Here is a 26,362-nt window from a genome sequence, read left to right on the forward strand (position 1 = left end):
ATAGGGAACGAAGGGATTTAAATTAAAATTGTGATCAGTGTTGTTTGATTATGTGTGATTTGCATCCAGTCAGATTCGAAGTAATATGTTTAAAAATGACTACAATGCTTCAAATTTCAACTTTCAATGACTATAATAGTCTATCCTGTGCAGAAAAGCATTCCGAATAAGGAAGTATTCCACTTTTTTGTTTCAGGTAAAAATAGCGGGTTGAATCGTGCACGGAGTTTGAGTTGTTCGCGGCGTGCATCTGCGCGAGATTGTTTATAAATCCGCCATTTCTATTCATTTTCATTATGACATTCAAAAAACTTTTTTGGTTGAGTAAATATATATTCAAAAATAGGCAAGAGATACTTTTGTTCTCTAGTTGTTTTCTTGTTCAAAAAATCCTAAAAAATGCCTGTTTTAAAAAACCACTGATGACAAGATCCCTTTAAAGCTATCAGTACCACATTACGCCCACGATGCAACCACTTCCGCGAGGATTATCGCTGTTATCAATTTTACGAATTCTTTCGCCAAGCACACATTTGGTCTGATTGTTCAAAGTCAGTGACAATAGCAATACTCATAGTAGAGGCACGTTTTACTTCTGTGGTTTTCTGATTTCATTACTCTGCCGGAGGAACGATACTGAACTGTTTGTGCTGTGAATAAGCAACAAAGCAATAGAAATTGATTGCTTGGTTTAATCAATAACAGAGTATTTTTTTGCTTCTGCTCTGAACGAGATTAGAAGGTAAACTGAACCATATGAAAGCTTATCAATAGAAGTATATTATTCGCTCTGGTGATTTCCAACTTTATTTTTGACAAATATCTTCCAGTACCGGTATTTTACCGGTACTACCGGTATTGAAGGAATCAGTACCATAGAACCGGTTCTAGCAAAAAAAGGGTCAGTTGTTTGATTTTGTGGTGATATCGCGTAACAACAGCAGTTCGAGAAATATTTTCCATTGTATTTTCTTTTATACTATACCTAACGAACTCTGTCAAATATGAAATTAAAATTATCTTAATAAATTCACATACAGTTTGCTTAAAGATATAAATTAATACTAATATGTGAAAACAATTAATTCGCGTCGTATTTCCTTCTGGGTTTTTACAAATAAGTCTGAACCCACCCGTCGGCAATATTGTACCTTAAACAAGCAAAGGTCAGTCTCAACTAAGAAATGCATACTCACTATCAGTTGACATTGCGATAAGATTTCTTCCGATCAAACACTTGATAGAACCTAGATTTATCATTAATATTAAATGTCTACGCAGCTGATGTCTATAAAACACGCTACTGCAAATACATCCACAATTAGTTCGCTACTATCCATCGTATATCGAAAATGAAAGTGCCAATACTAGTCTGCATTGTATTCGTTTCAGTCGTCGCAACATCAAGTGGCAGTAATCTAGTTCCAGACAATGTGAGCCTTAATCTAAAACACTTCCCGGAGATCGTGCCCCAACTAGATCCTAGCCAACCAACATTGATAGCACTTCAAAAACTGCCGAAAGTATTTGGTTCCATCATCAACCACGGTCTTGAAGCGATCGAGACTGTTCAACAAAGTGTCGATTTACATCTAGATGATTTGATAAGAAAAACTGTGATTTTACATGAAACCTCCAACCAAAATATCGAAGCCTATATTCAGGAGGCGAAACAGAATTTAACCAATAATGGTAACCACGTTTCGGATTGTCTTACCGAGCTTCCCCAACGTTTGCAGCAGATCAGTAACCATTCGATCGAAAACACCAAAACATGTTTTGACAATTTTGTCGTTCGGGTTAATATTATACGAAGCAATGTGAAGAAACACATCGATTTTGTCGCTGAAAACGTGCAAGAGCTTCAGAATATTATAGAAACCTGTGCAACGGAGCATCCAAATCTGATAGCCCAGATCAAGTGTGTGCTGGATCACGTGAGTTTTATTTCGAAGTAGAAGATTGTTCATATGTTTCTAATTATTTTTTTTGACAGATTGACGATGCCAAAATAATTGTTTCGGAAATTGTGCAGGATACCGAAAAATTGTTGACTGAAACGATGCAGGAATCGGTTTCACTTGCTAACGATACAAACGCCTGCCTTTTGGATGTAGTTAAACAAGCCCAAACCGATGTTTATCAGCTACTGACGGAATTGTATGACTGTATGCACAATGAGCAATTGTCATCGGAAAATTAAAACAACGAAAGTAACTAACCCCGTATAATTTGGTATCTATTCTAAAATAAAAGTTCTTTATGCTTAACAACTAATATCACTCTTCGATAAGTTCAACTTCTTTTTTGTTTTTATTTTTTTTCTTGCCCGTTTTTGACTTATCCGCGTTTTGGAACAACTTGGCGTACTTAGTTGGATCTACGTGCGGTTTGAGTTCACATCCGAACCTAACCAAACTGTTGTAGTGATCTTCCAAATCCAACAACTGTTTAATCAACATATCGTAGTTGAAGTCTACCCCATTCGTTCCGCCATATGCGGCCGGAAGAGCCTCCTTACCTAAATGCTCATGCAGTGAATTCCAATCCGAATAATGAAAGTGAACACGATCCTTAATATGTTTACTCAACATCGGATATAGGATTGCCACCGCAGCATTAAGGAAGACGGACGAATTGATGACGTGAAATTCCATATTCTTCACCGGTAGGAGATCAGTTTTCTGCGATCCTATTCTGATGTTCGTTGGAGTAAGATACCGCAAGCTCTTAATCGATAGCCCGCTCATATCGATCAGACAAGAAATGCCCTTTTCTTGAGTCTCCAGGTCATTCAGCATGAACTCACACCACAACTCGTCCAGATGGGCCAGGTCCGTGGGTGACGTTACGTTGACATCCAGATTGCACATTTTAGTAACGAAGATTCGTCGACCATTCTTGTCCCGCTTGTCCAGAACGAACTTGATGTTTCGGCTCAACACCTCTTTGTAGTAAACTAACGGCCTATCGATGAACCAATCTGGATATTCGTGCTGGAAGAAGAAAGAAAGTATCATCAATCATATTAACATCAGAACGACCCAAACTTGTACGCATAAGTGTTCGTGAAGACTACTAGTCGTGATCGAAATACGTGTATTTGTTATAGGATAGTACAGAACTTTCCACAAACTTAAGACTTTCAGCTTTATTGGCTCCAAAACTTCCAAAAAATAAATGATGTATTTTAGTAAGCAATAAAATCGTTTCTAAAACGTATAGTTATTTTAGATCATTGCAAACAACTACCAATTATAATAAAACAATTGTGTATGAAATCAATTATAGAAATCCGATTCGTTTAAATTCAACAATTAGTTGCACTAAGTTGACAATAAAATCATCAGTTCCCGTTCACTCTACGAAACACAATCCATCGCTACTCGCTATGCCATGCCATTACGATACACGTGACAGACCCAGCGAAACTTAAAATCGCACAGTATAGCTCCGATCATGAGGAAAGTTAATAACTGTTGCATTGAAGGCATCCGATTATTTCAGCGAAACACATTAAACCAACAGAAAAAATAAAGTCTACCGGGGGCACACTGTACATTGTATCGTTTTGGTTAATAAATTATTCAACACCACACGCCGGTCAAGCTTACCTTCAATTTGAACAGCTTTACCATTCGTTGGAAAGCTTCCTGGACGTCCCAGTCGCAGCAATTCAAGAATCGGCATAGAAACAGATCGTCACTCCGGCGAACAAAGTCATCGCAGTCTGCAAAATAATGGATAATGGATCAAAGACAGGAACCAATTTTCGTTAATATTAATTCGACTCATTGCAGTTATGCCATTGCTTGTCCATTCCGGAAAATAGGCAAATCTCCATAGAAATACATAGCAACACACATTTACATTTTTTTCCGGTATGGGCAGTCCGAGAAGGTTATTTTGTTTGCTTCGACAGTATTTAAGGTGAATGATCGACGGCTATGGATAACCACGATGCGAAGCTTGCGTTTCATAAACGCGTATGCACTTAGTTTTGGATGGGTTACAACTCAATTATCTGGAACACGCCTTTGTTGGCCGGCACCTTACACGGATTTTATTTTTGTGCGATTGAATTATTAGTCACGCCTTCCTCTAGGGATTTAACTCGAGCGACCTTGTCTATTATTTATATGATACAAACATGTCCCTGGCTTACATTTCTTTATTTTTTTAGTCGAAATTTCTTGATAATAATGCTAATGGAGTTATGTGCACTCATACTGCAGTTATGTAGGGGAAAGAGGGTAACAGGGGAACAGTATGAAAGTAATAAAAGCATAATTAGGATAATTGTCTTATGTCCTCTCGGGGCCCCTCTAAAGGGAGTAAGATGAAAAACGCTATAACTATGCTTTCACTGCTTAAATCTTTATAATAGTTTATTAATAACAATTGCGTTATGCGAAACAAGGTTCACTTCAGAAATAGCACCGACAGCTTTGCAATATTGCGGAACTCCTCCCCGCATCGAGGAGTTTTAGGAGATTTTGACTTCCACGGTACGGCATGAGGTTGTTTTCATGACGATTATAATCAATCTACCTCACTCTTCGAGCTATGTGATAGCTTCAATGTGACCATTTTGAACGCGGGTGAAATCACGGATTCCTGCCCCTCTAGCACGTCCGAGCGCCTTAGCCTTGTCCCTCTGCTCGACATCGCTGTGGTTAGATTGCATGTGGAAGACAATCCCTAATCCAACACGGCAGCGACCATCTGCCAATCGTAATTGTTATTGCTAACGATTCAAGACCACCGAATACAATCAATGTTTCGTATAAACTCAAAGGAAATATTGATTGGAAGAGCTACGCGTTCGCGATATCTGGCAAAATCTAGCACACAAAAGCTTCCTCCGGAGGAAGAACACGGGTTCCTGGCTGGCTTGATTCTCGTCAACGAGATTTAAGTTCAGATTTAAGTCGTGCCAGACGCGAACTCTCGTGGACGGTCTCCCAACCCATGGTGGGACAAACAAGGCTCAGACGGGAAAAGCCACCGCGTATAAGACCTTCCGGGAGGACGGGTTACCCGCTAGCTATCGACAGTCGCGACTTTAGAAACGCGAAAGAAGAGTATTGTGAAAGCCAAGAAACGAAGTTACTGGCGCCGGTTCGTCGACAGGTTAACGAGAGAAACATCGATGAGTACTCTTTGAGGCACGACCCGGCGCATACGAAATCGAAAAAGTACTAACGAGAGCGTGGAATATTCAAACCGTTGGATATTCGATTTAGCCAAGAAGGTTAGTCCAGATTCCGCCCAAGCACAGAAGATCTCGGGTGTCGCGTCCATTCACGATACTGCGAACGAAACACCTTTTTCGGAGATGGAGTTCTCACTTGCGGTCTTATCATGTAACAATAAAGCCCCAGGGCCAGACACAATCAAATTCAACTTGTAGTAGAATTTGCCAGACTCTACCAAAAGACGCTTGTTGAATATGTTTAATAGGTTGCTAGAGAGTAATATTGTTCGTCATGACTGGAGACAGGTGAAGTTCATCACCATCTAAAAATAAGAAAAATCTGCCTCCGACCACAACTCGTATCGACCGATTGCAATGCTGTCATGTATCCGAAACTTGTTCTTGTTTTGCCTCGACAATTGGATCGAAGCAAATGGTTGACTGTCAGATACATAATTTGGCTTCCGCAAAAGCAAAGGGACGAACGATTGCCTTGCGTTGCTCACAACAGAAATTCAAATGACCTATGCTAGCAAAGAACAGATAGCATCAGTTTTCTTGGATAATCAGAGGGCCTTTGAATCAGTTTCTATCAACATTCTTCTGAGAAACTGTACCAGCTTGTTGTCTGAAAAGAACATGCGTTTTGCTCATGGCGATTTATCAACATCACGATTTAGCTACATAGGTCTGTCCCCTACTCTACAATTTTTACGTGAATCACATTAACGACCGTCTTGCCAATTCATGCACGCTAAGGCAACTTGCAGACGACGGGGTGGTTTTTGGTACAGGGCCCAAAACTGCCGATTAGAAAGGACCATTACCAAATACAAAATTTGTCTGCTTGGGCTCTTCAGCTGGGTATCTAATTCTCCACGGAGAAAACTGAGCTGATCGTTTTTTTTTCTAGGAAGCGTGAGCTGGTGCAACTTCAGCTTCAATTAATGGGTGTAACGATCAATCAGGTCTTCACATTCCAATATCTCTAGGTCTGGTCCGACTCCAAAGTTAGCTGGAGATATCACATTCGGTATCTGAAACAGAAATGCTAACGAAGAATCAATTTTCTCCGGGCAGTAACTGGACCATAGTGGGGTGTCCACCCAAGACACCTGATTAGGCCATACCAAACAACAATATTGTCGGGGATGGAGTACGGGTGTTTATGTTTCCATTCCACCGCGAACATACACTTCGTCAAATTGGAGCGAATCCAGTATCGTAGTTTGTGTATTGCTTGTGGTTGCATGCACCCGACTCACACGATGAGTCTCGAAATGTTGGCGGGCATTCTTCCGCTGAAAATTTCGATTTTGGGATCTCTCCTATTGATTGCTCATTCGATGCGATATCTTGAGCTCGTTGGTAATTGAAAATTTTGAAAGGCTTGTAGAGCTTTATGTTTTCATGTTATTTATGTTTTATGTTTATATTGTTCCTTTAATAAAAAGACCCTGAAGAAGGCCGAAACTGCGGGTCGAAACGTTGGCGAAGATAACGAAATAATCGACGCAAAAGAAATTTTACTGTACTGCCGAAACTCACCTTAGATTATAATTTCTACCTTCACCTCCTTGATACTGTATTCTTCGACACATACATGAAAATTCCGAGAAGTCGACCGTGACAAAATGTTCTGCACTGACGGATCAAATCTCGGCGGGTCCACTGGCTTTGGTATCTTCAATGAAAATATCACCGTTTCCTTCAAGCTCAATGAATCAGCTTCTGTTTACGTTGCAGAATCAGCTGCTATTCAGTATACTCTTGGAATCATCGACAGTTTGCCACCAGATCACACTTTATCATTTTGGATAGTCTAGCTCTATCGAGGCTCTCCGCTTGATAAAACCTAGAAAGCACTCTCTGTCTTTTCTGGGGGAAATTACGAAAGCTCCACCGTACTTTAACTGAAAAGTCTTACAAAATTACCCTAGTTTGGGTCCCTTCTCATAGTCCGATCCTGGATAAAGAAAAGGCGGACGCTTTAGCTAAAGTGGGCGTTATAGTAGGTGATATCTACGACAATCCAATTCACTTTACTGAATTTTTCAGTATCTGTTGTCAGAGAACGCTCGACAGCTGGCCCTCCTCATGGAGCAATGGAGAGCTTGGACGATGGTTACATTCTAATATCCTGAAGGTATCGACGAGACCTTGGTTTATGCATCTGGGTCGTGATTTCATTCGTATGATATCTCGCTTCAGCCATAACACGCTAGCTGCGTATCTGAGACGTATTTAGCTTGTGGTGAGTAGTCTGTACACTTGCGGCGAGAGTTACCACGACATCGAGCACGTTGTTTGGTCAAGTGCTGAGTATTGTGACGCCAGATCTCAGTGGAAGGATTTGCTTCAGGTCCGAGGGAGACCACCCAATATTCCAATGCGGGATATACTGGCAAACCGCGACCTCCTTTACATGTCTCTCATCTACCGTTTTCTAAAATCAATAAACATACAAATTTAGCTTCCCTATTTATATTTCTCGTTCTCAGGTGCCCCGTGAATTGCCTCGCGGTCCTGACCCATACCAGAGTGCCAATACGTGCCGTCTTCATCCTCACCACAGTGTCAACATCAACTGCATTAGAAACGACTTGACACGTGGATCTGAGGAGAACAATCTGCCCACCCGGTTTATTTTGATTTGGCAGTCCTAAACGGTAATTGATGTCGCCGATCTTCCGTCTGTAACATAGCCACAAGTCTTCACATCCCGGTGCAAAATTCGCCATCTTGCAATTAAATTCTTTATTTCATTGAAAAGACGGCAACCTTCTTACGAACGAGTGTGAGGTGATTGAGAGGTGGAAGCAGTACTATGACGAGCACCTCAACGGTGAAACAGCAGAGGACGAAGGCGGTATGGCAACGGATCTTGGAGCACGCGCAGAAGACGATAGGCTGCCGGCCCCTGATCTCCAAGAAGTCAAGGAGGAGATCGGTCGGCTGAAAAACAACGAAGCTGCCGGTGTAGACAGCGAGCTATTAAAATACGGTGGTGAAACACTGGCTAGAGCGCTACACTGGGTAATCGCCAAAATTTGGAAGGAGGAGATTCTTCCGGAGGAGTGGATGGAGGATGTCGTTTGCCCAATCTACAAAAAAGGTGACAAGTTGGATTGCTGCAACTACCGGGCGATCACACTACTTAGCGCCGGCTACAAGATCATCTTCCAAATTCTTTGCCGCTGATTCTCACCATTTGCAAGGGAGTTCATAGGGCACTATCAAGCGGGATTCATGGGTTCTGCAGAAGTGCCGCGAACAGGGTCGGCGAAACACTTTTTTCCCGAGTGGGTAAGAAGATTTGGAGTGATTTCTACTCGTAGTGACGAAAGTTCAGACATGGTGTATGTTAGTGAAAGTGAAAATTTCCTGGATATTTGAAAAAAAAACACCCTTTGTTAACGGGCTGTGTGACCGACGGCTGAGCGAAAATGTGTTTGTTGATTACTGATACTACAAATGTTCCACAGCTAAGTACCAATTACTCTATTCTTTTAAAATTCGTTGCATTAATTTTCTGTTTTCTCCGTTAAAACCTTCTTTGCGCGGGTACTGAAACCCGCATGATAGTGTTGACTGCCCGAGCAAAGTCGAATATCAAAATTACAAGTAGAAATCATAATTTGATAATAGCATCAAATTGAAATCTTATTTTGCTATCAGTTTCAGATTTTTTAAATATGATAACAAATTTTGATCTCATTTTGCTATCCTTCTTTCTTAGAAGAATTTTCTATATTTATATTTCTTTAGTGAAACATCAAAGTGAATACATATTTTGTTATAAAAAAAATTAACATCTCGATGAGCTTTCAATTTACTCTCACTGATAGCAGAATTAGTTTTTTGTTTGATGTCATAGGACAATTTTGATGCTTTCCATTTTGATCTTTTAATTGTTAAAACGACCAAAACAACAACAACCTGAGTAATCATTTGCCAAACATCACAACATCAAGTTTAGTTTTCAATTTGTTGTCAGACTCTGCTCGGGTAATGGGAAGGTATCTCCGACAAGACACAACTTCTCTGGCTCAATGGAGGTCGTTCTGAATAATTATCCGATGGCAAAATAATACCGATAAATCTTCTTTTCGATATACATTATATTCAACTAATACAACAGGCCCCTGGAAGGTCTACTTCAGGACCGAAAATAACCCATCTAACATCATCGATCTATCGCGTAAACTAACTAAATAACACTCGGCCGCGCACGAAGAAGTATTTTGTCTACATACCCGCCCTGGAAGTAGAGATTGATGGTGTAGTCTCCGGGAGGGGTCTTAATTGCGAAATATGAGGTTGCCTCCTTCCAGAACCCTTTGCTTCAGTCAGTGAAAATTCTGGTTTGCAAACAAATGCGTTCAGTATAGATTGAGGAGTATAATAACTTATTTTCAATCAGTTTCATGTCAAGACATTAGCCGCATGTACTCTTCCAAACTTTGTTCTTCTGAACGGGAATCGTCTACATGTTCACCTTTTTGTGCCTCAGAGCATGCCGTCATTACGAACAATTGGGCCACACAGCTACCCAATGTAGAAACGTAGAAACCACGACTTCGCTCCCTTGTCCACTAAAGAGCGAGAGTCTGACAATCCCATTGAGGGAACATGTTCCAATGTGCCTATAAATTTTTGATAAAGGAAAATCATTTCCTCTCCTAAGCTGCCTCGTAAACGCCTGAGAGTGTCCTTTGATGGGTGCTAATACTGAAGTATGTGGCTCCTCGTCTTGTAAATCTTAGAAACTAACAAGAATTTCTTCATGGGACATCAAAAACCCTAAGTGTCTATATTTCATTCCCTTGATTTTCCTAAGTTTAATACGAAGCATTTGGTTAACTTCCGACGTAGATCTTCCAAAATTTTACCATTATTCGCCAGTGCGAGTTAATCCTCGGTACCTGATATTGAAGTTGTCGGTTGTCAAGTCCGAATCAAAGGCAGACATTGTACCCCTATACATCGCACCTCAGTTGGTTCAAGACGACTTCAATGTCATAGGGTTGTCTTCACGTTGATAACCGATCTATCTTACTGCATGATATTCGCGACAATTTCAATATGATCATGACTACTCCACCACCGCAGCCAAGTACGTTGAATTTATCATTGTATTGGACCTCAATTAATGATTGGCACAGCTACGCGTCCACTATATCTGAGACAATCGTATCAAAAAAAGAAATTCCTCCGATGAAAGCATACAAGGTTTCAACTGGCTTGATTATCGACATTGCGAATAAAGATCAGACGAAAGGAAATCCGGCGCAAACAGCAGTGGACGGTCTCTCACATCGCGCTCAGAATTGTACGTGAAAAGCTCCTATGAGGACTTTTTGAATGCCAGAACGCCTGATTTTTTCCGAATATACGCAAAGTTAAAAACGTAAAAGAAACTTAATGAATGCTGAAAACGCGGTGACACCGGTCTGTCGTAGGATTAACGAGAGAAATAATGTTTCATCCGGTGGCTAGGTCCTACGTTATGTATTCTATTGAGCCGAAATGCACGGAACCAAGAATCCTTTTTCGGCGACAACAGCATTCCATATAGGTCTACACTCAAACAATCTCGCGATAAAATGATAATACTTTATTTAAACGTTACGCTTTTTGAATACACAAATTTATCCGCCAGCAAAGATGCTCGCGCTAAGCATTGTAGTGCGCATATCACTGTAGCGTTCGTTCGATGATGACAACTATGCATCGCTTCTATGCTAATTATTATGACAATAGTAATGAGGGTGACCATGAAAGAAGCTGTGCTGCATACATTCTCCCCACAAAAGTGATGGTTTTATATTTACCCATCAACGACCATGTCCACATTGTTAGAGTTCCGAGGATGCTCTCAATTCGATGGAGCGTGAAATGCATTCCTTGCAGCTTCTGGGGAAAACATGGGAGTTTCTTAGTTCTACATCTGATAAATCAAATCAGATTACCTTAGTTTGAATTCTTTTGCAATGCTCCATTTCGGGTAATGAGAAGGCGGACACTTAGATTAGAATGGTAATGAGAAAAGGCGTACAGTTAGGGATTAGAAGGTGATATTCATGAAAGAGATCACGTAGCTTCAACGAGTTTTTCAGTACTTCTTGTCAGAGGACGCTAAGTTTCATGGAACAATGGAAGGTTAGGAATCTCAAAGGCACAAACAAGCCTTGGTTCAAGGGGCTGAGGCTAAGGCTCGTGACTTCATTCGGATGATATCTCGGGTCATGTCCAGTCATTATACATTGGATGAGCATCTCCGGTATAGTGGAGTCGTGGAAAGCGGTCTCTGCGCTTATGATGACGATTATCGCAACATTAAACATGTTGTCTGGTCGTGCGCTTAGTGCCCTAGCGCCAGATCTCCGTTAAACGAATCCACTCGGCCTCGTTCCAGTCCGAGATGTGCTAGCTATCCTCGACCTCCCTATATGTCTCTCATATATAGATTTTTAAACACGATAGATAGCCAAATTTAGTTATCTCTTCTCATTTGGTTGATATGCTATAAGCTACAGAGTTCCCAGCGGATCCAAGGAGGGCAGTCGGTGATCTGATTCATGATGTCCTGTAGTATTCTTCCGTTGCCAAAAAGCTGCAAGTTTAATTTCTTCTTTTCCCTAATTGTGTTGTCCAGACTCTCTTCACTCTCCCTGATATGGTCTCTTCTACTCTGATGCTGAAATCAATTCCACTTTTGCCTTTCTTATAATTAGTCTAATAGTGTTTCTCCTTGTTTCAATTGTTAATCAAATAATAGTTCGTGTTAAAAAAACAAATTGCAAATCTATTTTTTGAAAATATCTAACTGCATCCATTGTTTTGAATAGAAATGCGCTAATATTTTTTTTACATATAGTTCTAATTCCTTGTTTTAAGATGTAGTTACGTTAAAATCCTCTTAGTATTACTAAAAAATTTGTTTAAATTTTAAACAAATCCTTTTCAAGAAATTTATATTGTAAACCAAAAGACATTAGTATCTCAATAAAAAATGAAATTATTGTGCATTTGGTAATGTCAGACGCATGAATTTTGTGCGCAAGACAAATATGGGCTTAATTTCAGGTTTTAGATTATTCCAAATTTTCGAGTGGGTATTTCCCCTCTCGATTATTTTCGAGTGTGTAGTACTACCCATACTACCCACGCTATCCGCCGGGCCTGGCCGCAAATACAACGTGCCCACACATCATTTGTTCATCGATTTCAAATCGGCATATAACACAATCGATCGAGATTAGCTATGGCAGATAATGCACGAGTACGGTTTTCCGGATAAGCTAACACGATTGGTCAAAGCGACGATGGATCGGGTGATGTGAGTTGTTCTAGTATCAGGGACACTCTCGAGTCCCTTTGAATATCGACGAGGGTTACGGCAAGGTGATGGTCTATCGTGCCTGCTGTTCCACGTTGCGTTAGAAGGTGTAATAAGGAGAGCGGGGATAGACACGAGTGGCACGATCTTCAGGAACTTTGTAGCGGAAACATAAATGAGACTGAAAGTTGAAACCAGCAGGATTGGACTTGCCATCAACGTTTCGAAGACAAAATACATGAGAGGAAGAAGTTCTAGAGACGACAATGTGAACCTTCCATCCCGAGTTCGGACTTGCGGTGACAAAATCGAGATGGTTGACGAATTCGTGTATTTGGGCTCACTGGTAACCGCCGACAATGATACCAGCAGAGAAATTCAGAGACGGATCTTGGCGGGAAATCGTGCCTACTTTGCACTCCGGAGGACGCTCCGGCCCAACAAAATTCGCCGCCGCACGGAGTTGATTATCTACAAGACCAAGATTTACCAAATTTTCCTCCTTAGGGTGAAATATAGCATAATCTACAAGACGCCGATTAGACCGGTGATCTACGGTCACGAGACCTGGACTATGCTCATGGAGGACCAACGCGCTCTTGGAGTTTTCGAGCGAAAGGTGTTGCGTACCATCTATGGTGGCGTGTAGATGGAAGACGGAACGTAACGCAGGCGAATGAACCATGAGTTGCATCATCAATGGAAGAACCATCCATCGCGCATACAGCAAAAATAGGACGTTTGCGGTGGGCTGAACACGTCGTAAGAATATCGGACGACGACCCAGTGTAGATGGTTCTTGAGGGCGACCCTACAGGAACAAGAAGACGGGACGCACAGCGGGCACGGTGGATCGACCAGATAGAGGACGACCTGCGGACCCTTCGAAGACTGCGAGGCTGGCAACAAGCAGCAGGAGTGGATACGGCTTCTGCAGACAGCAAGAGACAACAAGGCTCTAGCCTGAACGGTAAAGTAAGTAAGATTGGCACCGTTGAGCTGGCGCAAACGTGCCGGATCAAATAAACGATTTGGAAAAAAAAATCGAGGATAGACCAGATATTTAAGTAACGAACCGTTATTTATCAACAAGGGGACTGATCATCTACATGTGTATTCCAACAACGCATACGATTCCGTAAAAAAACATATCACGGAAGATTGCTAGAACAGAAGTATTTGAAGACTTTTTTTCAATAGGTCCAACCTGCATATGAGAGCCTCTCTTTGTTTACTTTCTCTTCTGTGAATTACTCGGTCGACTTTTCTGTTTGCATAATAAGCGAGCTGAAACCGCCATCTTTCGTTATGTACTGAATAATGTGTTTAAAGTTTTCTAGTGACGCCGTGATAAACGTGAAAGAGAAAGTAAACATTTTCAGATAAGATCCAATGAAAAAAGTCTTCATTTATTGTGTATTTTCACAACTTAACTGTGATGATGTGCTGTGCGTTCATACCGGAAATTAATTTATCGTTCAGAGAACCCGAAATATTGTGTTTCGCCATTTTTGTATAACATCCAGAAGAACTCAAACATGTTGTATTATAATCACCATCAGCGGACCAGAAAAGCTGAACCTGGGACATACCCATAACTGCAATTTCACGGTATGAGTACGAATAAATATCCATTACCATAGAGATACTCCGACAGTGGCTAAAAATTTTAAGTCCCTTTAGTCAACATCGGCCATCGGCCTCTACTCAGGAACGCCTCCTGTTGTTAGTCGCCTCTTCCAACATGGTAGCAAGTAATTACGACCTAAGTATGCTTACACAGTTACAGCGAGAAGCTGCAACATATGCCCAAGTAACAATTGAAGTTTTATAGCACGCTACAAGTGCAATGTATGTTTTTTGAGGGGCTATAAAACTATCACAAAACTAAAATTGTTACTAGAGTGTCAAAGTAAAAGCAATCAGTCGGCACAAATCCGCTCGGTTTTCATTCTGACATCATCTCTTTGGTTTGCGGCAAGCAGGTTTTCTGGCATACTACTGTCAGTACCAGCCCTTGCTCAGCTTCTCGCCGTCACTCTGTAAGGTGCTTAAGATGATTTGACTACTTTTTCAACCGCCAATAAAACTAAAGGACAATTCTTAAATTTACACTTAAATTGCTGTGTATCGCACTGTTCGTCGATCGTATCGTAATTAGACAACTAGAAAACATGTTATTTAAATAACTATTTGTGGCTAACAAACGCATAATATTTCGTGTGACCTACGATCGTGAATGCCGGGCCGCCTTTTGCACATACCCTTAAATAGTTACAGCATTCGATCACAAATAGTTTGATGATATGCAAACGAGATGGTCATTCGAGCATAGATCCTAATGTTTATACTTCAACGGTGACATCGCGGTAATAGTTAATTATTTTCAACCGTGTATTTCAATTCCTTATGTGAAAAATGCACCAACTAGCTACAAGGTTTTGCAACTCTGCCTCTCCAATACCAAGTGTTTCGAAAACGAGAACCTCTGATTATAGTTGTCGCATTCCAGTTGAATGCATCAACACAATCACCATAACCGTGGCACGTACCACCAGTAATGACTTCCAGTAGATCTGTTATAGTAAAACATGTTAGTATGCCTAAGCCCTTCCCTAGTGACGGCGGCCTGTTCGTCGCTTGTAGATCATGTCTTCTATTACCGGTTAATGGCAACTCTGCGCTACATGACTACTAATATGACGGTGCTTAGAACACTGCTATGGTTTAGAATCTCAGCACTGCAATTGACCAAGTGGAAGGTCAGATGAACCTGTTTGATTGAAGCACGCAGTACGTTCCGACCTGAATATGGAATATTTAGCAGCGTCATGGTCCGTGAGCCATGACCAACTCATGAACAGTATCAATCAGTGTCAAATTTGGTATGCTTATGGATCGTAAATCTAAATTTGATAGATGAAGCAACAGAATGAGAACCTAATTAGTAAACTTGTTTAATGCAGCTTGTCGAAATTATAAGAACTCATAAGATATGTATAGCAACAAAAAATAACAGTGTCAATTAAAGAATTCTTTGTGTAGGTATACATAGTAGGTATGGTTCCAAGCAAAATGTCAAATCAACATTAATGTAAATGATAGAACCAGTTCACTACGGTCATAAAGATCATCCTAGTGCACACCCAATCGCTCATTTACGGCAATATACTCAACGATACCTACCAATATATCATTAACTTACTTTCGACTAGCCGCCGCAGCTCATTGATTTTGATTGTTTTTTTCTCGTCGTCGCTGGAAAACAGTGGTAGCTCCGGCCGCACGGAAGTTACCGTCATCGATTTCAAGTTATGCTGCTTCACGTTGTTGCCGGCAGGCGTTTGAAGAGCAACCGAAGGCTGCAGCTCTCCCTTCTCGGGCATTTTGTGCAGACGGCGGTCAATGTTCTGTAAAGCAAGAGGTTGATATTAGATGAGCGTTCGAATGGTCGAGAGGTTTCTGATGTTCCTACGCAAATATGTGGTGATACCTATGTGTGTGGACGCAGTTGTAATTTAGGTAAATCGCATCGAATATGGTAAGAGTGAAATGAGTTTTTTCATCTGCTAGCTGAAAATCGCAATTCGACAATTACCACCAACTGGTTTAACAAGTTGCTGCTCTGAGATCCAACTCTATGGTGTCCGCTTATTTGCAGCGGCGTATCAATGCCAGTCATAAACAACGTTTGAAACCAACAGAACAGAAAAATGTGATAACTATCTTGCCCCATAACACATGAAGACTAATATGTTTTTTACATTTCCCAAAAACTTGCCACCGAAAGCTGACAATCCTTCATAGATGCAGTCATTCTACGTAAAGTTTTAATTAGGGTTTCTCTGAGTCTGTGAATCCGAACCGGCTATAAAAATAAAGTAATGAGTAAGCACTTTGATCCCAATGGATTTTTTTTTTGCGTTAATTGCTCGAAGGTTGTTTCATTGGCATATACATTCAGATGTTGGTGCTTCGTTTCACATAGAGGATACACAGAGTGCCCAGAAAAATAAAGAATTTTTGAAAACTCACTGGCCCTCCACTGAGTCAATTCCTAGTCCCACCAGGAGTACTTGCTCCAAATTTGAAGCAAATCGTACAAGTCTAGCTACCGGACCAACGTGCCTGAAGTTTGTATGGGATTTTTCGACAATTTACATTGAGAAAACCCACTAGCTCGCATTTTCACCGCTAGGTGGCACTGTATGCATCGTATTATCACTGTAAGTGAAAATAAGAAAGATAATTTAATTGTCTACAACTTTGTCGAAGACTGCTAGTCAATCCGGCTTTGTTGAAAGAAGTTATTAAACTTTTAGCGAAGTGATGTCTCAGTCAGTTTTGCATGGGGCCTAGCAGTACATGGTAGTGTATCAGTACTAGGTTCTAACAAACTAAACATTTTTGTGGGATAATGGTTAGATTTAGCTGAATAGTATGTTCGGAAGAATTGCAGTACATAATACGAGTTATGTTTTGGTTAGAAAATTTTAGTTCCACATGTGACCGCATAGATGGCGCCAACACTAACTTTTCAACGGAGAGAGATAAAATATCGAGAAGTTTGGAAGAATTACTGCAAAAGGCTTGTTCTACAACTTTGTAGAAGACACCTAATTTCTATCTCTCTCCGTTGAAAAGTTAGTGTTGGCGCCATCTATGCGGTCACAGGTGGAACTAAAATTTTCTAACAAAATCATAACTCGTATTATGTACTACAATTCTTCCGAATATACTATTGAGCTAAATCTAACCATTATTCCACAAAATGTTTAGTTTGTTAGAACCTAGTACTGATACACAACCATGCACTGCTAGGCCCCATGCAAAACTGACTCAGACATCACTTCGTTAAAAGTTTAATAACTTTTCTTGTTCGAGTCGGATCGCTTTGCAGTCTTCAACAACGTTGTAGATAATAGAATTATCTTCTTAAGTTTCACTTTTGATGATAATCTGATGTATACAGTGCCACCTAGCGGGGAAAATGTGCGAAAGTGGGTTTTCTCCATGTAAATTGTCGAAAAATCCCATACAAACTTCAAGCACGTTGGTCCGGTAGCTAGACTTGTTCGATTTGGCTCAAATTTGGAGCAGACACTCCTGGTGGGACTAGGAATCGACTCAGGGGTGGGCCGATGGGGGTCATTTTTTCTGTGTGTATTACACACTCTCTTATATACATCTTATGAAGCTGGCGTTTTAATAAAAAAATATAATGTAGCTTTCCTAAACTAACTTTTGTTAAACATTCGCTCAAGCGGTGGTCAGCTATTTTCGTCCGCGTCCCTTATCACCTATTTTTATAAAGTGATCCATCAGCAGTGCTATCTTTGAAAATAAAACCTCGGTTATGCAACTGTTTTTTCCTATCTTCTTAATGCAAGTAATTAAGCATTAATTAATTAATTTTATTTCATTAATGTAACTCTTAAATGACACCTGCGTGGAAAATAACAGGTAAGTTGATGTATGAGTAAATAAATGCAAAACGTTTAAAAATGTGTGTACTGGTGGAACAAGACGGACAGTCTTTATTAATTATATTGATTCATTCTCACAGGAATGTCTCGCGTATAGAAACGAAAATCTTGTGATCAAACGTTGAGCACCGTCGAGCTAGCTGAAGTCTCACAAACAGTAGATTACCGGATGCACATTAATGCGACCGATGCTTAATATGGAATTCCTAGAGCCTGCACCAGGTAGACGACTTCGAACAGTTCCCGCAGTATGGTTATGTGCAATTGAGGAACTGAATGGCCAATGGCACCTTTAATGTATAACTTACCAGATTTGTATAATAAGTGGATAATGGTTAACCTATACACCAATGTCTTTAGTCTGAACAAGGCTAACAGACTAAATAAAATTCTCTCAAAAATCGAAAGAACTCCTTTAAAGCCAGAGATAGTGTTTATGTGACGGACGTGCATCAGCGGGCTTCGTGAACCACTTCGACAAGTCTTCGTGCTATCACTGGAACATTCCCTTCCTGCTAGAAAGCAGCGCACATGTTCCCAGTTCATAAAAAAAGAAATTGATAATTATTTTGTGTTCAAGTACCGTATTAAAATTATTCGAGGTGGTTGTTTTAGATCCTATTTGCTTTCACTGCAAACACTACATTGCACACGACCAACATGGTTTTATGCCTAAACGATCGACAATGACCAACCTGCTCTCGTTCACAACATATGTACTCGATGTATTCGCTGACGGATTGCAAACCGATGTATTACATGCATCTATCTGCGGCCTTCGACAAAATCAACCATGATATCGCAATAACGAAGCTGGAAAAACTTGGTATTCACGGACAACTCCTGCGTTGTATTCGTTCCTACCTCGATGAAAGGCAATTTCAAATCTGCATTTAGGACAATCTATCTGCACCATTCTTCACAACATACGGCATCTCATAAGGAAGCCATCTCATTCCAATCATATTCCTCCTCTACTTTAATGACGCCAAAGACAAGGACTTTGCCTGTCTTTCGCCCATGACATGAATTTTTTACGACAAATATAGGATAAAACCGATGCCGAGTTTCTTCATAGTGAACTTTAGAATATGGTGTGATCTAAACATAATGGTTTCAAACCCGAGTAAATGCTCAACCGTTACGTTCACGCCATTCACGCCGCCGAAAACGCCATCCGATTTACCATTTCTTCGGCTCGAACATTTCAAGACACTCTCACGTCAAGGATCTCGGAGTTGTCATAGATTCGGCACTAACGCTCAAACCACATACTTCATACATCGTGGATAAGGCATCAAGGCAGCTTGGGTTCATCTTCCGAATAGCGGCAAACTCAATGTAAGTAAAACTGTTTAAAATCACTGTATTGCGCTTTGGTTCGCTCAACACTAGAATATTGTTTTGTTGTTTGGATTCCGTACTACCAGAACGGCGTTGACAGAATTGAGGTCGTCCAACGCCTGTTCATGTGCTTTGCACTCCGAAATCTGCCTTGGCAAAACATATTTCAGCTGCCGAGCTACGAAAATCGTTTTCAGTTGATTCAGCACGACACTCTGGGCATCCGGAGAAGCTGTTGTCGAGCCCTGTTCATATCAGACTTACTGTCTTCCATTTGGATTGTCCTACAAACCTCGGACTCCTGGATCTTCAAGCCCACGTTCGAGCTCTACGTAATAACTGTAGTCTGCGAGTCTCGTTCAAGGGAACTAACTATGGTCGCCAGAGCGCGTATTTTTAACTGTATCGACGGCTTTTGACTTGGCCTGTGTTAAGCCAAAGAGAACCAAGCGCCATTTTGAGGTACTTTATCTAAAATCGCTTTAACATCCAATGTAACACCAGGAACTCTAATATCTATTATGTTTTGGGAGCTCAAATAGCAAACGAAAGCACTTTCTACGTAAATGGTAAGTTATCGAGAAATGAATTTTGGTACGAAAAATACACAAAAAAAATTATGGCGCTTAGCTCGGTTTGGCTTAACGCAGGCCACTTCAACCTGGCGAGGAATTCGACAGAAGCTAAAATATTTTCTATCCTGAAATGTAATTAGATTAAGCAACCACCATGGGGACCAAGGGGTCTGTTGGTGAAGATACAGCAAATAAACAAATAAACCTTTTCACGAATCCATAAATAATATTCTGAGTTATGTGAAATTGTTCACGCAATATTAAAATCATGCACAAAATTACAAATTTCATTAGCCATATCATGAAAAAGTCAATGTATTATACGAATTTGTGAACTGTTTCACGAGCAACAATAGAATGGATATAATAAGTTCACGCTGTATTGCCGAACCGTGAAAAATGTTCCTATATTTATGGATAAAATCACAAGTAAACATTTGGAATATTTATTATGTTTGTGAAATTGTTAGCTAGTTCACGGTTAAAAACGATTTGGTAATGACAAACAAAAAAATCTCTACAAAAAAGCAGGCGCTGGAAATGGAAAATTGAATACAATTATAAAACACATAAATTTTGCTCACGGTCCTGTTTTCGTTACGTAAAACAGTGACTGTTCTAGAATTCATGACACTTTATTCACAAATTAGTTTTTCCGTTCAGTGTCGAACATAAATACGGTAGAAGCAAAGCGAATAATCGGAAACAAAGTGATCTGATCTCTTGTCTTGTTTAAGTAAAAGCACGCATAGCAGTAATCGAGTTTGCAAATTATCGGCGTGCGAAAAAAAAGCTTCAGCGACGCGTGGCCGACTCGTTGTTCGGCGTCGGCTTATGTTACAAATTACACACTCTGCACGTGCGTTCAACCTTTTTCGCCGGTCCTGAACTTGCTTTTGCGCGCATAGTTTACCGAAAGTTTCAGTTTCCGTTTTCCCTCCTGGCTAACATCGAAAATAAAATTACACTTTTGCCATTCTCGTCATTTTCATCATATTCATCATATTTCAACAAAGGAAAGAAAAGTTCTAGTTTATTCTTAGCAAACCCAGACGACCCAAGTAATAAATCTACCTGTTTAATTGCGAAGTGCATTTGAGTGAAAATGTGTACCTATAGTTCAGGGCTGCTACAAGAAGCCAAGTTATTGTCTTCCCTTTCGACTTACACAACACCAGTATAGTACACGAACCGTTCCATTTTCTATTCTTACTGCCCTTCACACTTGAGTGCTCATTGGGGCACGACATGATTCCATTGACCCAAGGCAGGCGAGAGCCAATTCACACAATCAGTTCAGCTCGGCAGTTGCCAGCAAATTGATGTTTCAGGAAAGTAACATTTGGTTAATGATATTCTGCAAAAGATTCCCGGGTAATCGACTGCCCAGTGGTTCTCGGCAAACCTATCATCGAAATTAACCAACGGCACCCACAACTCAATACGACAACAAACGCACAACTAGGGTTGGGAGTACCGGTTTTACCATTACCGAAAACCGGTAAAACCGTCCAAATATCCAATACCGAAATACCGGTTTTTTAAACATCAAAAACCGTTATTTTCGGTATTTTCGTTAGGAAGAACAATTTAAACTATAAAGCTTTCGAAACACTTTAAAACCTTTTCACTCGGTAATATTCTAAAATAAGGTTTCATTTGCAATAAGCGCGCCCTATTTGAAATAATAGAGCTCGATATAACGATATAACATCTTCATGTGAAAGAGCGCATATCAAATTTCGCGGGAATAAGTAAATCTGCAAGACAAAATCTATCAAATCCACATTCTCGCATACTTCATTTTGTACTTAGAAACCTGTAAGGCACCATATTATCGTCGAACTCTGTTAATAGATTCTACAGTTATAATAAATACAAGGCGCTACACTGAATACTTTTTCCAAAAGGTTTCCATAAACTAAGTGTTACTGTTCATATAACCTTTCGGGGACAGTTGACAAATTTGACCTGGATAAACCTGACCTATAACCAATCTAGATGCGTCTTCGATGCGCTGCACAGAGGAGTAACTAAAACAAATTACTGGCCAATAACCAAAAATATATATTTTTTATTTCATTTTTTGGTTCGTTATAGTTTTTATATGCCTAGAAGCCTACTGCATAACGTGGATAAATTAGAAGTATGTCAAAAATTGTAAAAGAATTTTTGCATGGACGCAAAATGATGATATTTAAGGGCTTTTTCAATCATTTTCATTAAATAGCCAGCAATATCGCCGTCTAGTGATGATAACTGTATTAAATAAGACAATATTATAACAAACGCAGTTAAACACAACCATTTGTATAACTTCAGCATTGCACCACCTTCAAAAAATACGTTTTTTAAACATTTTATTCCAAACTTGAATGATAAAAAGTTATATTAAACGGCGAGATCCGGCAAAGTTGCTGAACCAGTATTACAAAACAAGATTCCAGCTATCCGAAAAACATTCGTACTCTTCCGCTCTTCTCCGATCCACGAATTCCAAGGGATTTGAAAATATTGAAATTTTTACTATTACACCGAAATGCTGTAGGGCCAAATACTATATGTTTGGAAAAATGTATCTCTATGAATACGTGCACAGGCGTCCTTTCGCCTCTCTCTCTTTTCCACTGATCATCTGTTTATGCAACTAGAAAAACAAATATAGTCACAAAGATCTCCTCAAGAGTAGTATTCGAAAGTATATAGAAAACTGACCTCTGCACTGGTAAATGGATGGATGCCAAATTGTTCCAAAAATTAGTTATTGTCTATTTTTAGTTCATATTAAGGTATAATAACAGCAATAGCAGAAATAAAAAAATTTGGCCAGGGTTCGACCCCAGTTACTCTTCTGTGCGCTGGACACTGCTTAAACTTCTATTGAACTTCACCTTCAGTCAATATTGAAGCATTTGCATAAGCAGTAAACCGACACATCAGGTTTGAAGCACTTGTTTGTCAAATCTCGAAACGCCGAATGCTTCTAGTTAACCCGCATGCCTTTTTGTCTCATAAACGAGTTAGACTACGATGCAAAAACAAGCTAACGGAATACACCAAGGATCCTGAATAAACGTGCGATGAACGGTTCCCAACAAACAATTTATCTGAATAGTGGCTTAAACAGTTCTTGCGGACTAGCTTAAACAGTACCACTTGTTACTCTCATTTTCTTACTAGTTACCGGTTTTTTACCGGTTTTATCGGTTTTTTTCATTTCTAATACCGAAAATACCGGTTTTTTAAAACGACACGGTTTTCCCAACCCTACGCACAACCAACTGAACTATTTGGAAAATCGTTATATCTTGAATCTCGTAATCTCTTTTCTCCAATTTGCACATTCCAATATTAAGCACTATACAGTGGAACATTTTGGAGAGTCCCTACAGCAGTAGCGTTGCCGGGAATATGGTTCATGGTGGGGGAATGGGGGTTGGTGTAAGTGTAAATTGCCAATTTTTCGAAAATTTTAACATAATTGTAATTTTTATTGCTGTTAACGAAAACCTGGTTGTTCAAACTATTATTCAGGTATAGGAGTATCTTCGATAAAATATTGAAAATTCAGAAACAAGCACTTTCTAGCTTTCTTCTCTAATATGTTGAAGTTGAAGATATTACTCTCTGCTAATGATTCTCAGCAAAAGTCATGAACTCGATGTTACAATTTTAACAGCAATATTGCAACAGTCATTCAAGAACTAGCATAAAACCAAAAGATTTGGCAAACCCGAAACATTTATCTTGAGACCTGTTAAGGCCACTGAAAAGAATATTTATTTCTAAAATATTACATAAGTTTCAGATTCTCCGTCGATGATCTCGTGCACGCAACGTGCTATTGCGCGTGGAGACTTTGTTTCCCAACAGGGAACCATTTGTTTGCTAGCCTACTGAATCTTGAGGGACAATTCACTTCTCTCTTTTCATCGTTCACGTCAATACCATCATCGTTAATTTTCTTATTCTTCCGTGTCTTCTGCACCTTACAGGTCACGAGTATAATTCCGCCGTCATTTGTTTTAGCTTCCTCGCTAATAAAGCTGTTTATTTGGAGATGCTTCTGCAGTTAGCATTATGACCTGACAAGCAATCAACAGTTTTTCTGACCACAGGTCGGACTCGATTATCCGGGGATTCGATTAACCGGGGATTCGATTATCCGTGATTCGATTATCCGGGGAAAATGATTCGATTATCCGGGTATTTCGAAAAATATTCAAATTTCAACTAGAATGACTGATTATAGTGCTAATTCGATCACTGCAGTCAACAAAACTTTTTTTTCTAAGGGTCTAGGATTAACCTCCTCACAAATTTTGGCGAAAACCTCAAAAAAAGTTTACCTATATTTGGGTTATTCCGCGCAAAGTGGCCAAAAAAACCAAAATTTGGAATCAACCTTCACAAATTGGAACCAGTTTTGAATAAATTGTTCATCTGGAGCCAATATATGATATCCTAAATTATTGTGTCCTTTTTAACCACCCCTCGGTCCATGGGAACACACCTAATTTTAACAAATTGTTTCAAAAAAATAGTTGTTCTTCGGATTATATCTCTTGTACTCTTTGCACTAGAAGCAATTGGAGTGATGATTTTTGAATCATTTGTTTATAGAATTTGGAAAAAAATGTTAGTTTTTACGGCAGTGTTGCCAAATATGCAACTTTTTAGTTTTAAATAAAAGTACATTTTTCTTGTAATACACATATCGGTTACTGCAGGCCTTTTTTACACATAAAATGTCATACTTATTCGGTCGGTTTCTGACATTCTCTTGGGATAATGATGAAATGCTGTTCAGGATTCTGTTTGGATAGTTCTAGGATTCTGATCGAAGCTTTCTTAGCATTCCGATGGAATCTGTTTCAAAATTTCAATTGAATCCTTACCCGTATTTTTATGTTTTTCTCTGAATTTTGATGAATCCTTCTCAAAATCCATATTCCTATTTTCAATGAAATCCGGTGTAAAATTTTGATGATTATCCTGCTTTGAGTTCCTGTAGACTTTGACACAATATTGCTCTTCTTCCATTATCCCCCTTAACAATTGATTCCTGCTCAGAATTTCATCTTTAACCCATTCGTGCCAATGTTGTTAATATATAACCACGTTTTTAAACGACTATAACTTTTGATTTACAGAACGTATGTTTACAATGACAAGTAAGGCTAATAACTGGGACTAATATCTTTCATTCGAGCAGTAACAATTATAAATATGATGAGTAGAAAAAAAAGTAATCACAATTAATCTGATTGGGTTCCGCCGAAACAGAGCTGCCAGGGATAGTTTCTGTTGATGGTGAAAGTGAAATTTTAGAATATTTTCGTAGTTAATATGTAAATATTATTGTAACTGATAGAACTTTCTAATTTAGACTGCCTTCAACTACTTTTTTCACGAAATTGGACTTGATCGGAAGGTAAATATTGAGCAGCTTCTAGCACTGCGAAAGAAGCACCTATCTTTATTAAAGCAGGTTTTTCGTGTTTCATGATGCCAACAGTTTTAAGAAAAAATAGTTTTGTAGCCCTCTATGCGGTAGAAAAAAGTTGATCGGGAAATGGTTAAGAAGATTCTGATAAGACATCCGGCAGTCACTGGAGGCAATTTCAATTCTTAGGTAGGTCAAGCAAAAATGGATGTTAGGCTATGTAAAGAGGGTGCCAGCAGTACTTCTCGCTGAGGCCGCCGGGAACCCATTATCTACGTGACCCTCTGTAGTTCTTCGCTGGTGACAAACATGAGTGAGAGAGTTTGCGAAGACTACATCCGTAGTGATCACATGACAATCCGGTACGACATTGGTCAACTAAATGATGTTACAAAGACAAGGATCTCTTTTTGGATGCACAATACGCCTTCTTCTAACTAAAATGAGTGTTAAAAGAAACGTTGGCTGTTATATGTGACACAATATTATACTAGAGACAAGAAGCAGACGACTAACTTTATTTCTTTCTAGTCTACGAGTAATCGAATCATTTACCCCAGAAAATCGAAGCCTCAGGTAATCGAGTTAGTCCTGTATTACAGAAGACACACCTTATTAAAAAGTTTGTCTTAGAATTCTTGCGCAAATAGCTATAAACAACTGATACATACTGTTAACTCGTTACGAATATAAAGCGCATTGAAATCCTGAGAAATCGACTAGGGTCAAAATAGGTACATTTACATTTAGCATGATAGGAAAATTTAACCAGACCATTTTATTTATAATATTTTCGCGTATAAAGCTTAAATTCATGAAATAACACAAAAAAAAAGTTTGATTCAATTATCCGGGTGATTCGATTATCCGGGGTGAGATTTTTTGAAATCCCCGGATAATCGAGTCCGACCTGCATTTCTATTTCAGAAAAGTGAACAACTGATTGTGCTGTATTCTCCTCACTAACTTCCG

The 26,362-nt window shown here is 39.6% G+C and overlaps 2 protein-coding genes across 2 annotated transcripts in view; one reads left to right on the top strand and one right to left on the bottom strand.

Annotated features, from left to right (window-relative positions):
* The first annotated feature begins 1,321 nt into the window (after positions 1-1,321).
* On the top strand, positions 1,322-2,299 carry LOC131685090 (uncharacterized). Its single transcript, XM_058968527.1, has 2 exons — positions 1,322-1,937; positions 1,997-2,299. The coding sequence occupies exons 1-2, from the start codon at positions 1,353-1,355 to the stop codon at positions 2,201-2,203; spliced, it is 792 nt and encodes a 263-aa protein (XP_058824510.1). The 5' UTR covers positions 1,322-1,352; the 3' UTR covers positions 2,204-2,299.
* Positions 2,203-26,362, bottom strand: part of LOC131685089 (alpha-tocopherol transfer protein) — a 29,281-nt gene continuing 5,121 nt past the window's right edge. The window contains exons 2-4 of the mRNA XM_058968526.1: positions 15,745-15,949; positions 3,615-3,730; positions 2,203-2,996 (exon numbers count right to left, since the gene is read on the bottom strand). Of these exons, the coding sequence (XP_058824509.1) occupies positions 2,280-2,996; positions 3,615-3,730; positions 15,745-15,925 (1,014 nt within the window). The 5' untranslated portion in view covers positions 15,926-15,949 and the 3' untranslated portion in view covers positions 2,203-2,279. The remainder of the gene's footprint in view (positions 2,997-3,614; positions 3,731-15,744; positions 15,950-26,362) is intronic.

The sequence above is a fragment of the Topomyia yanbarensis genome, chromosome 2 (assembly GCF_030247195.1).
Source record: "Topomyia yanbarensis strain Yona2022 chromosome 2, ASM3024719v1, whole genome shotgun sequence".
Taxonomy (NCBI): Eukaryota; Metazoa; Arthropoda; class Insecta; order Diptera; family Culicidae; genus Topomyia; species Topomyia yanbarensis.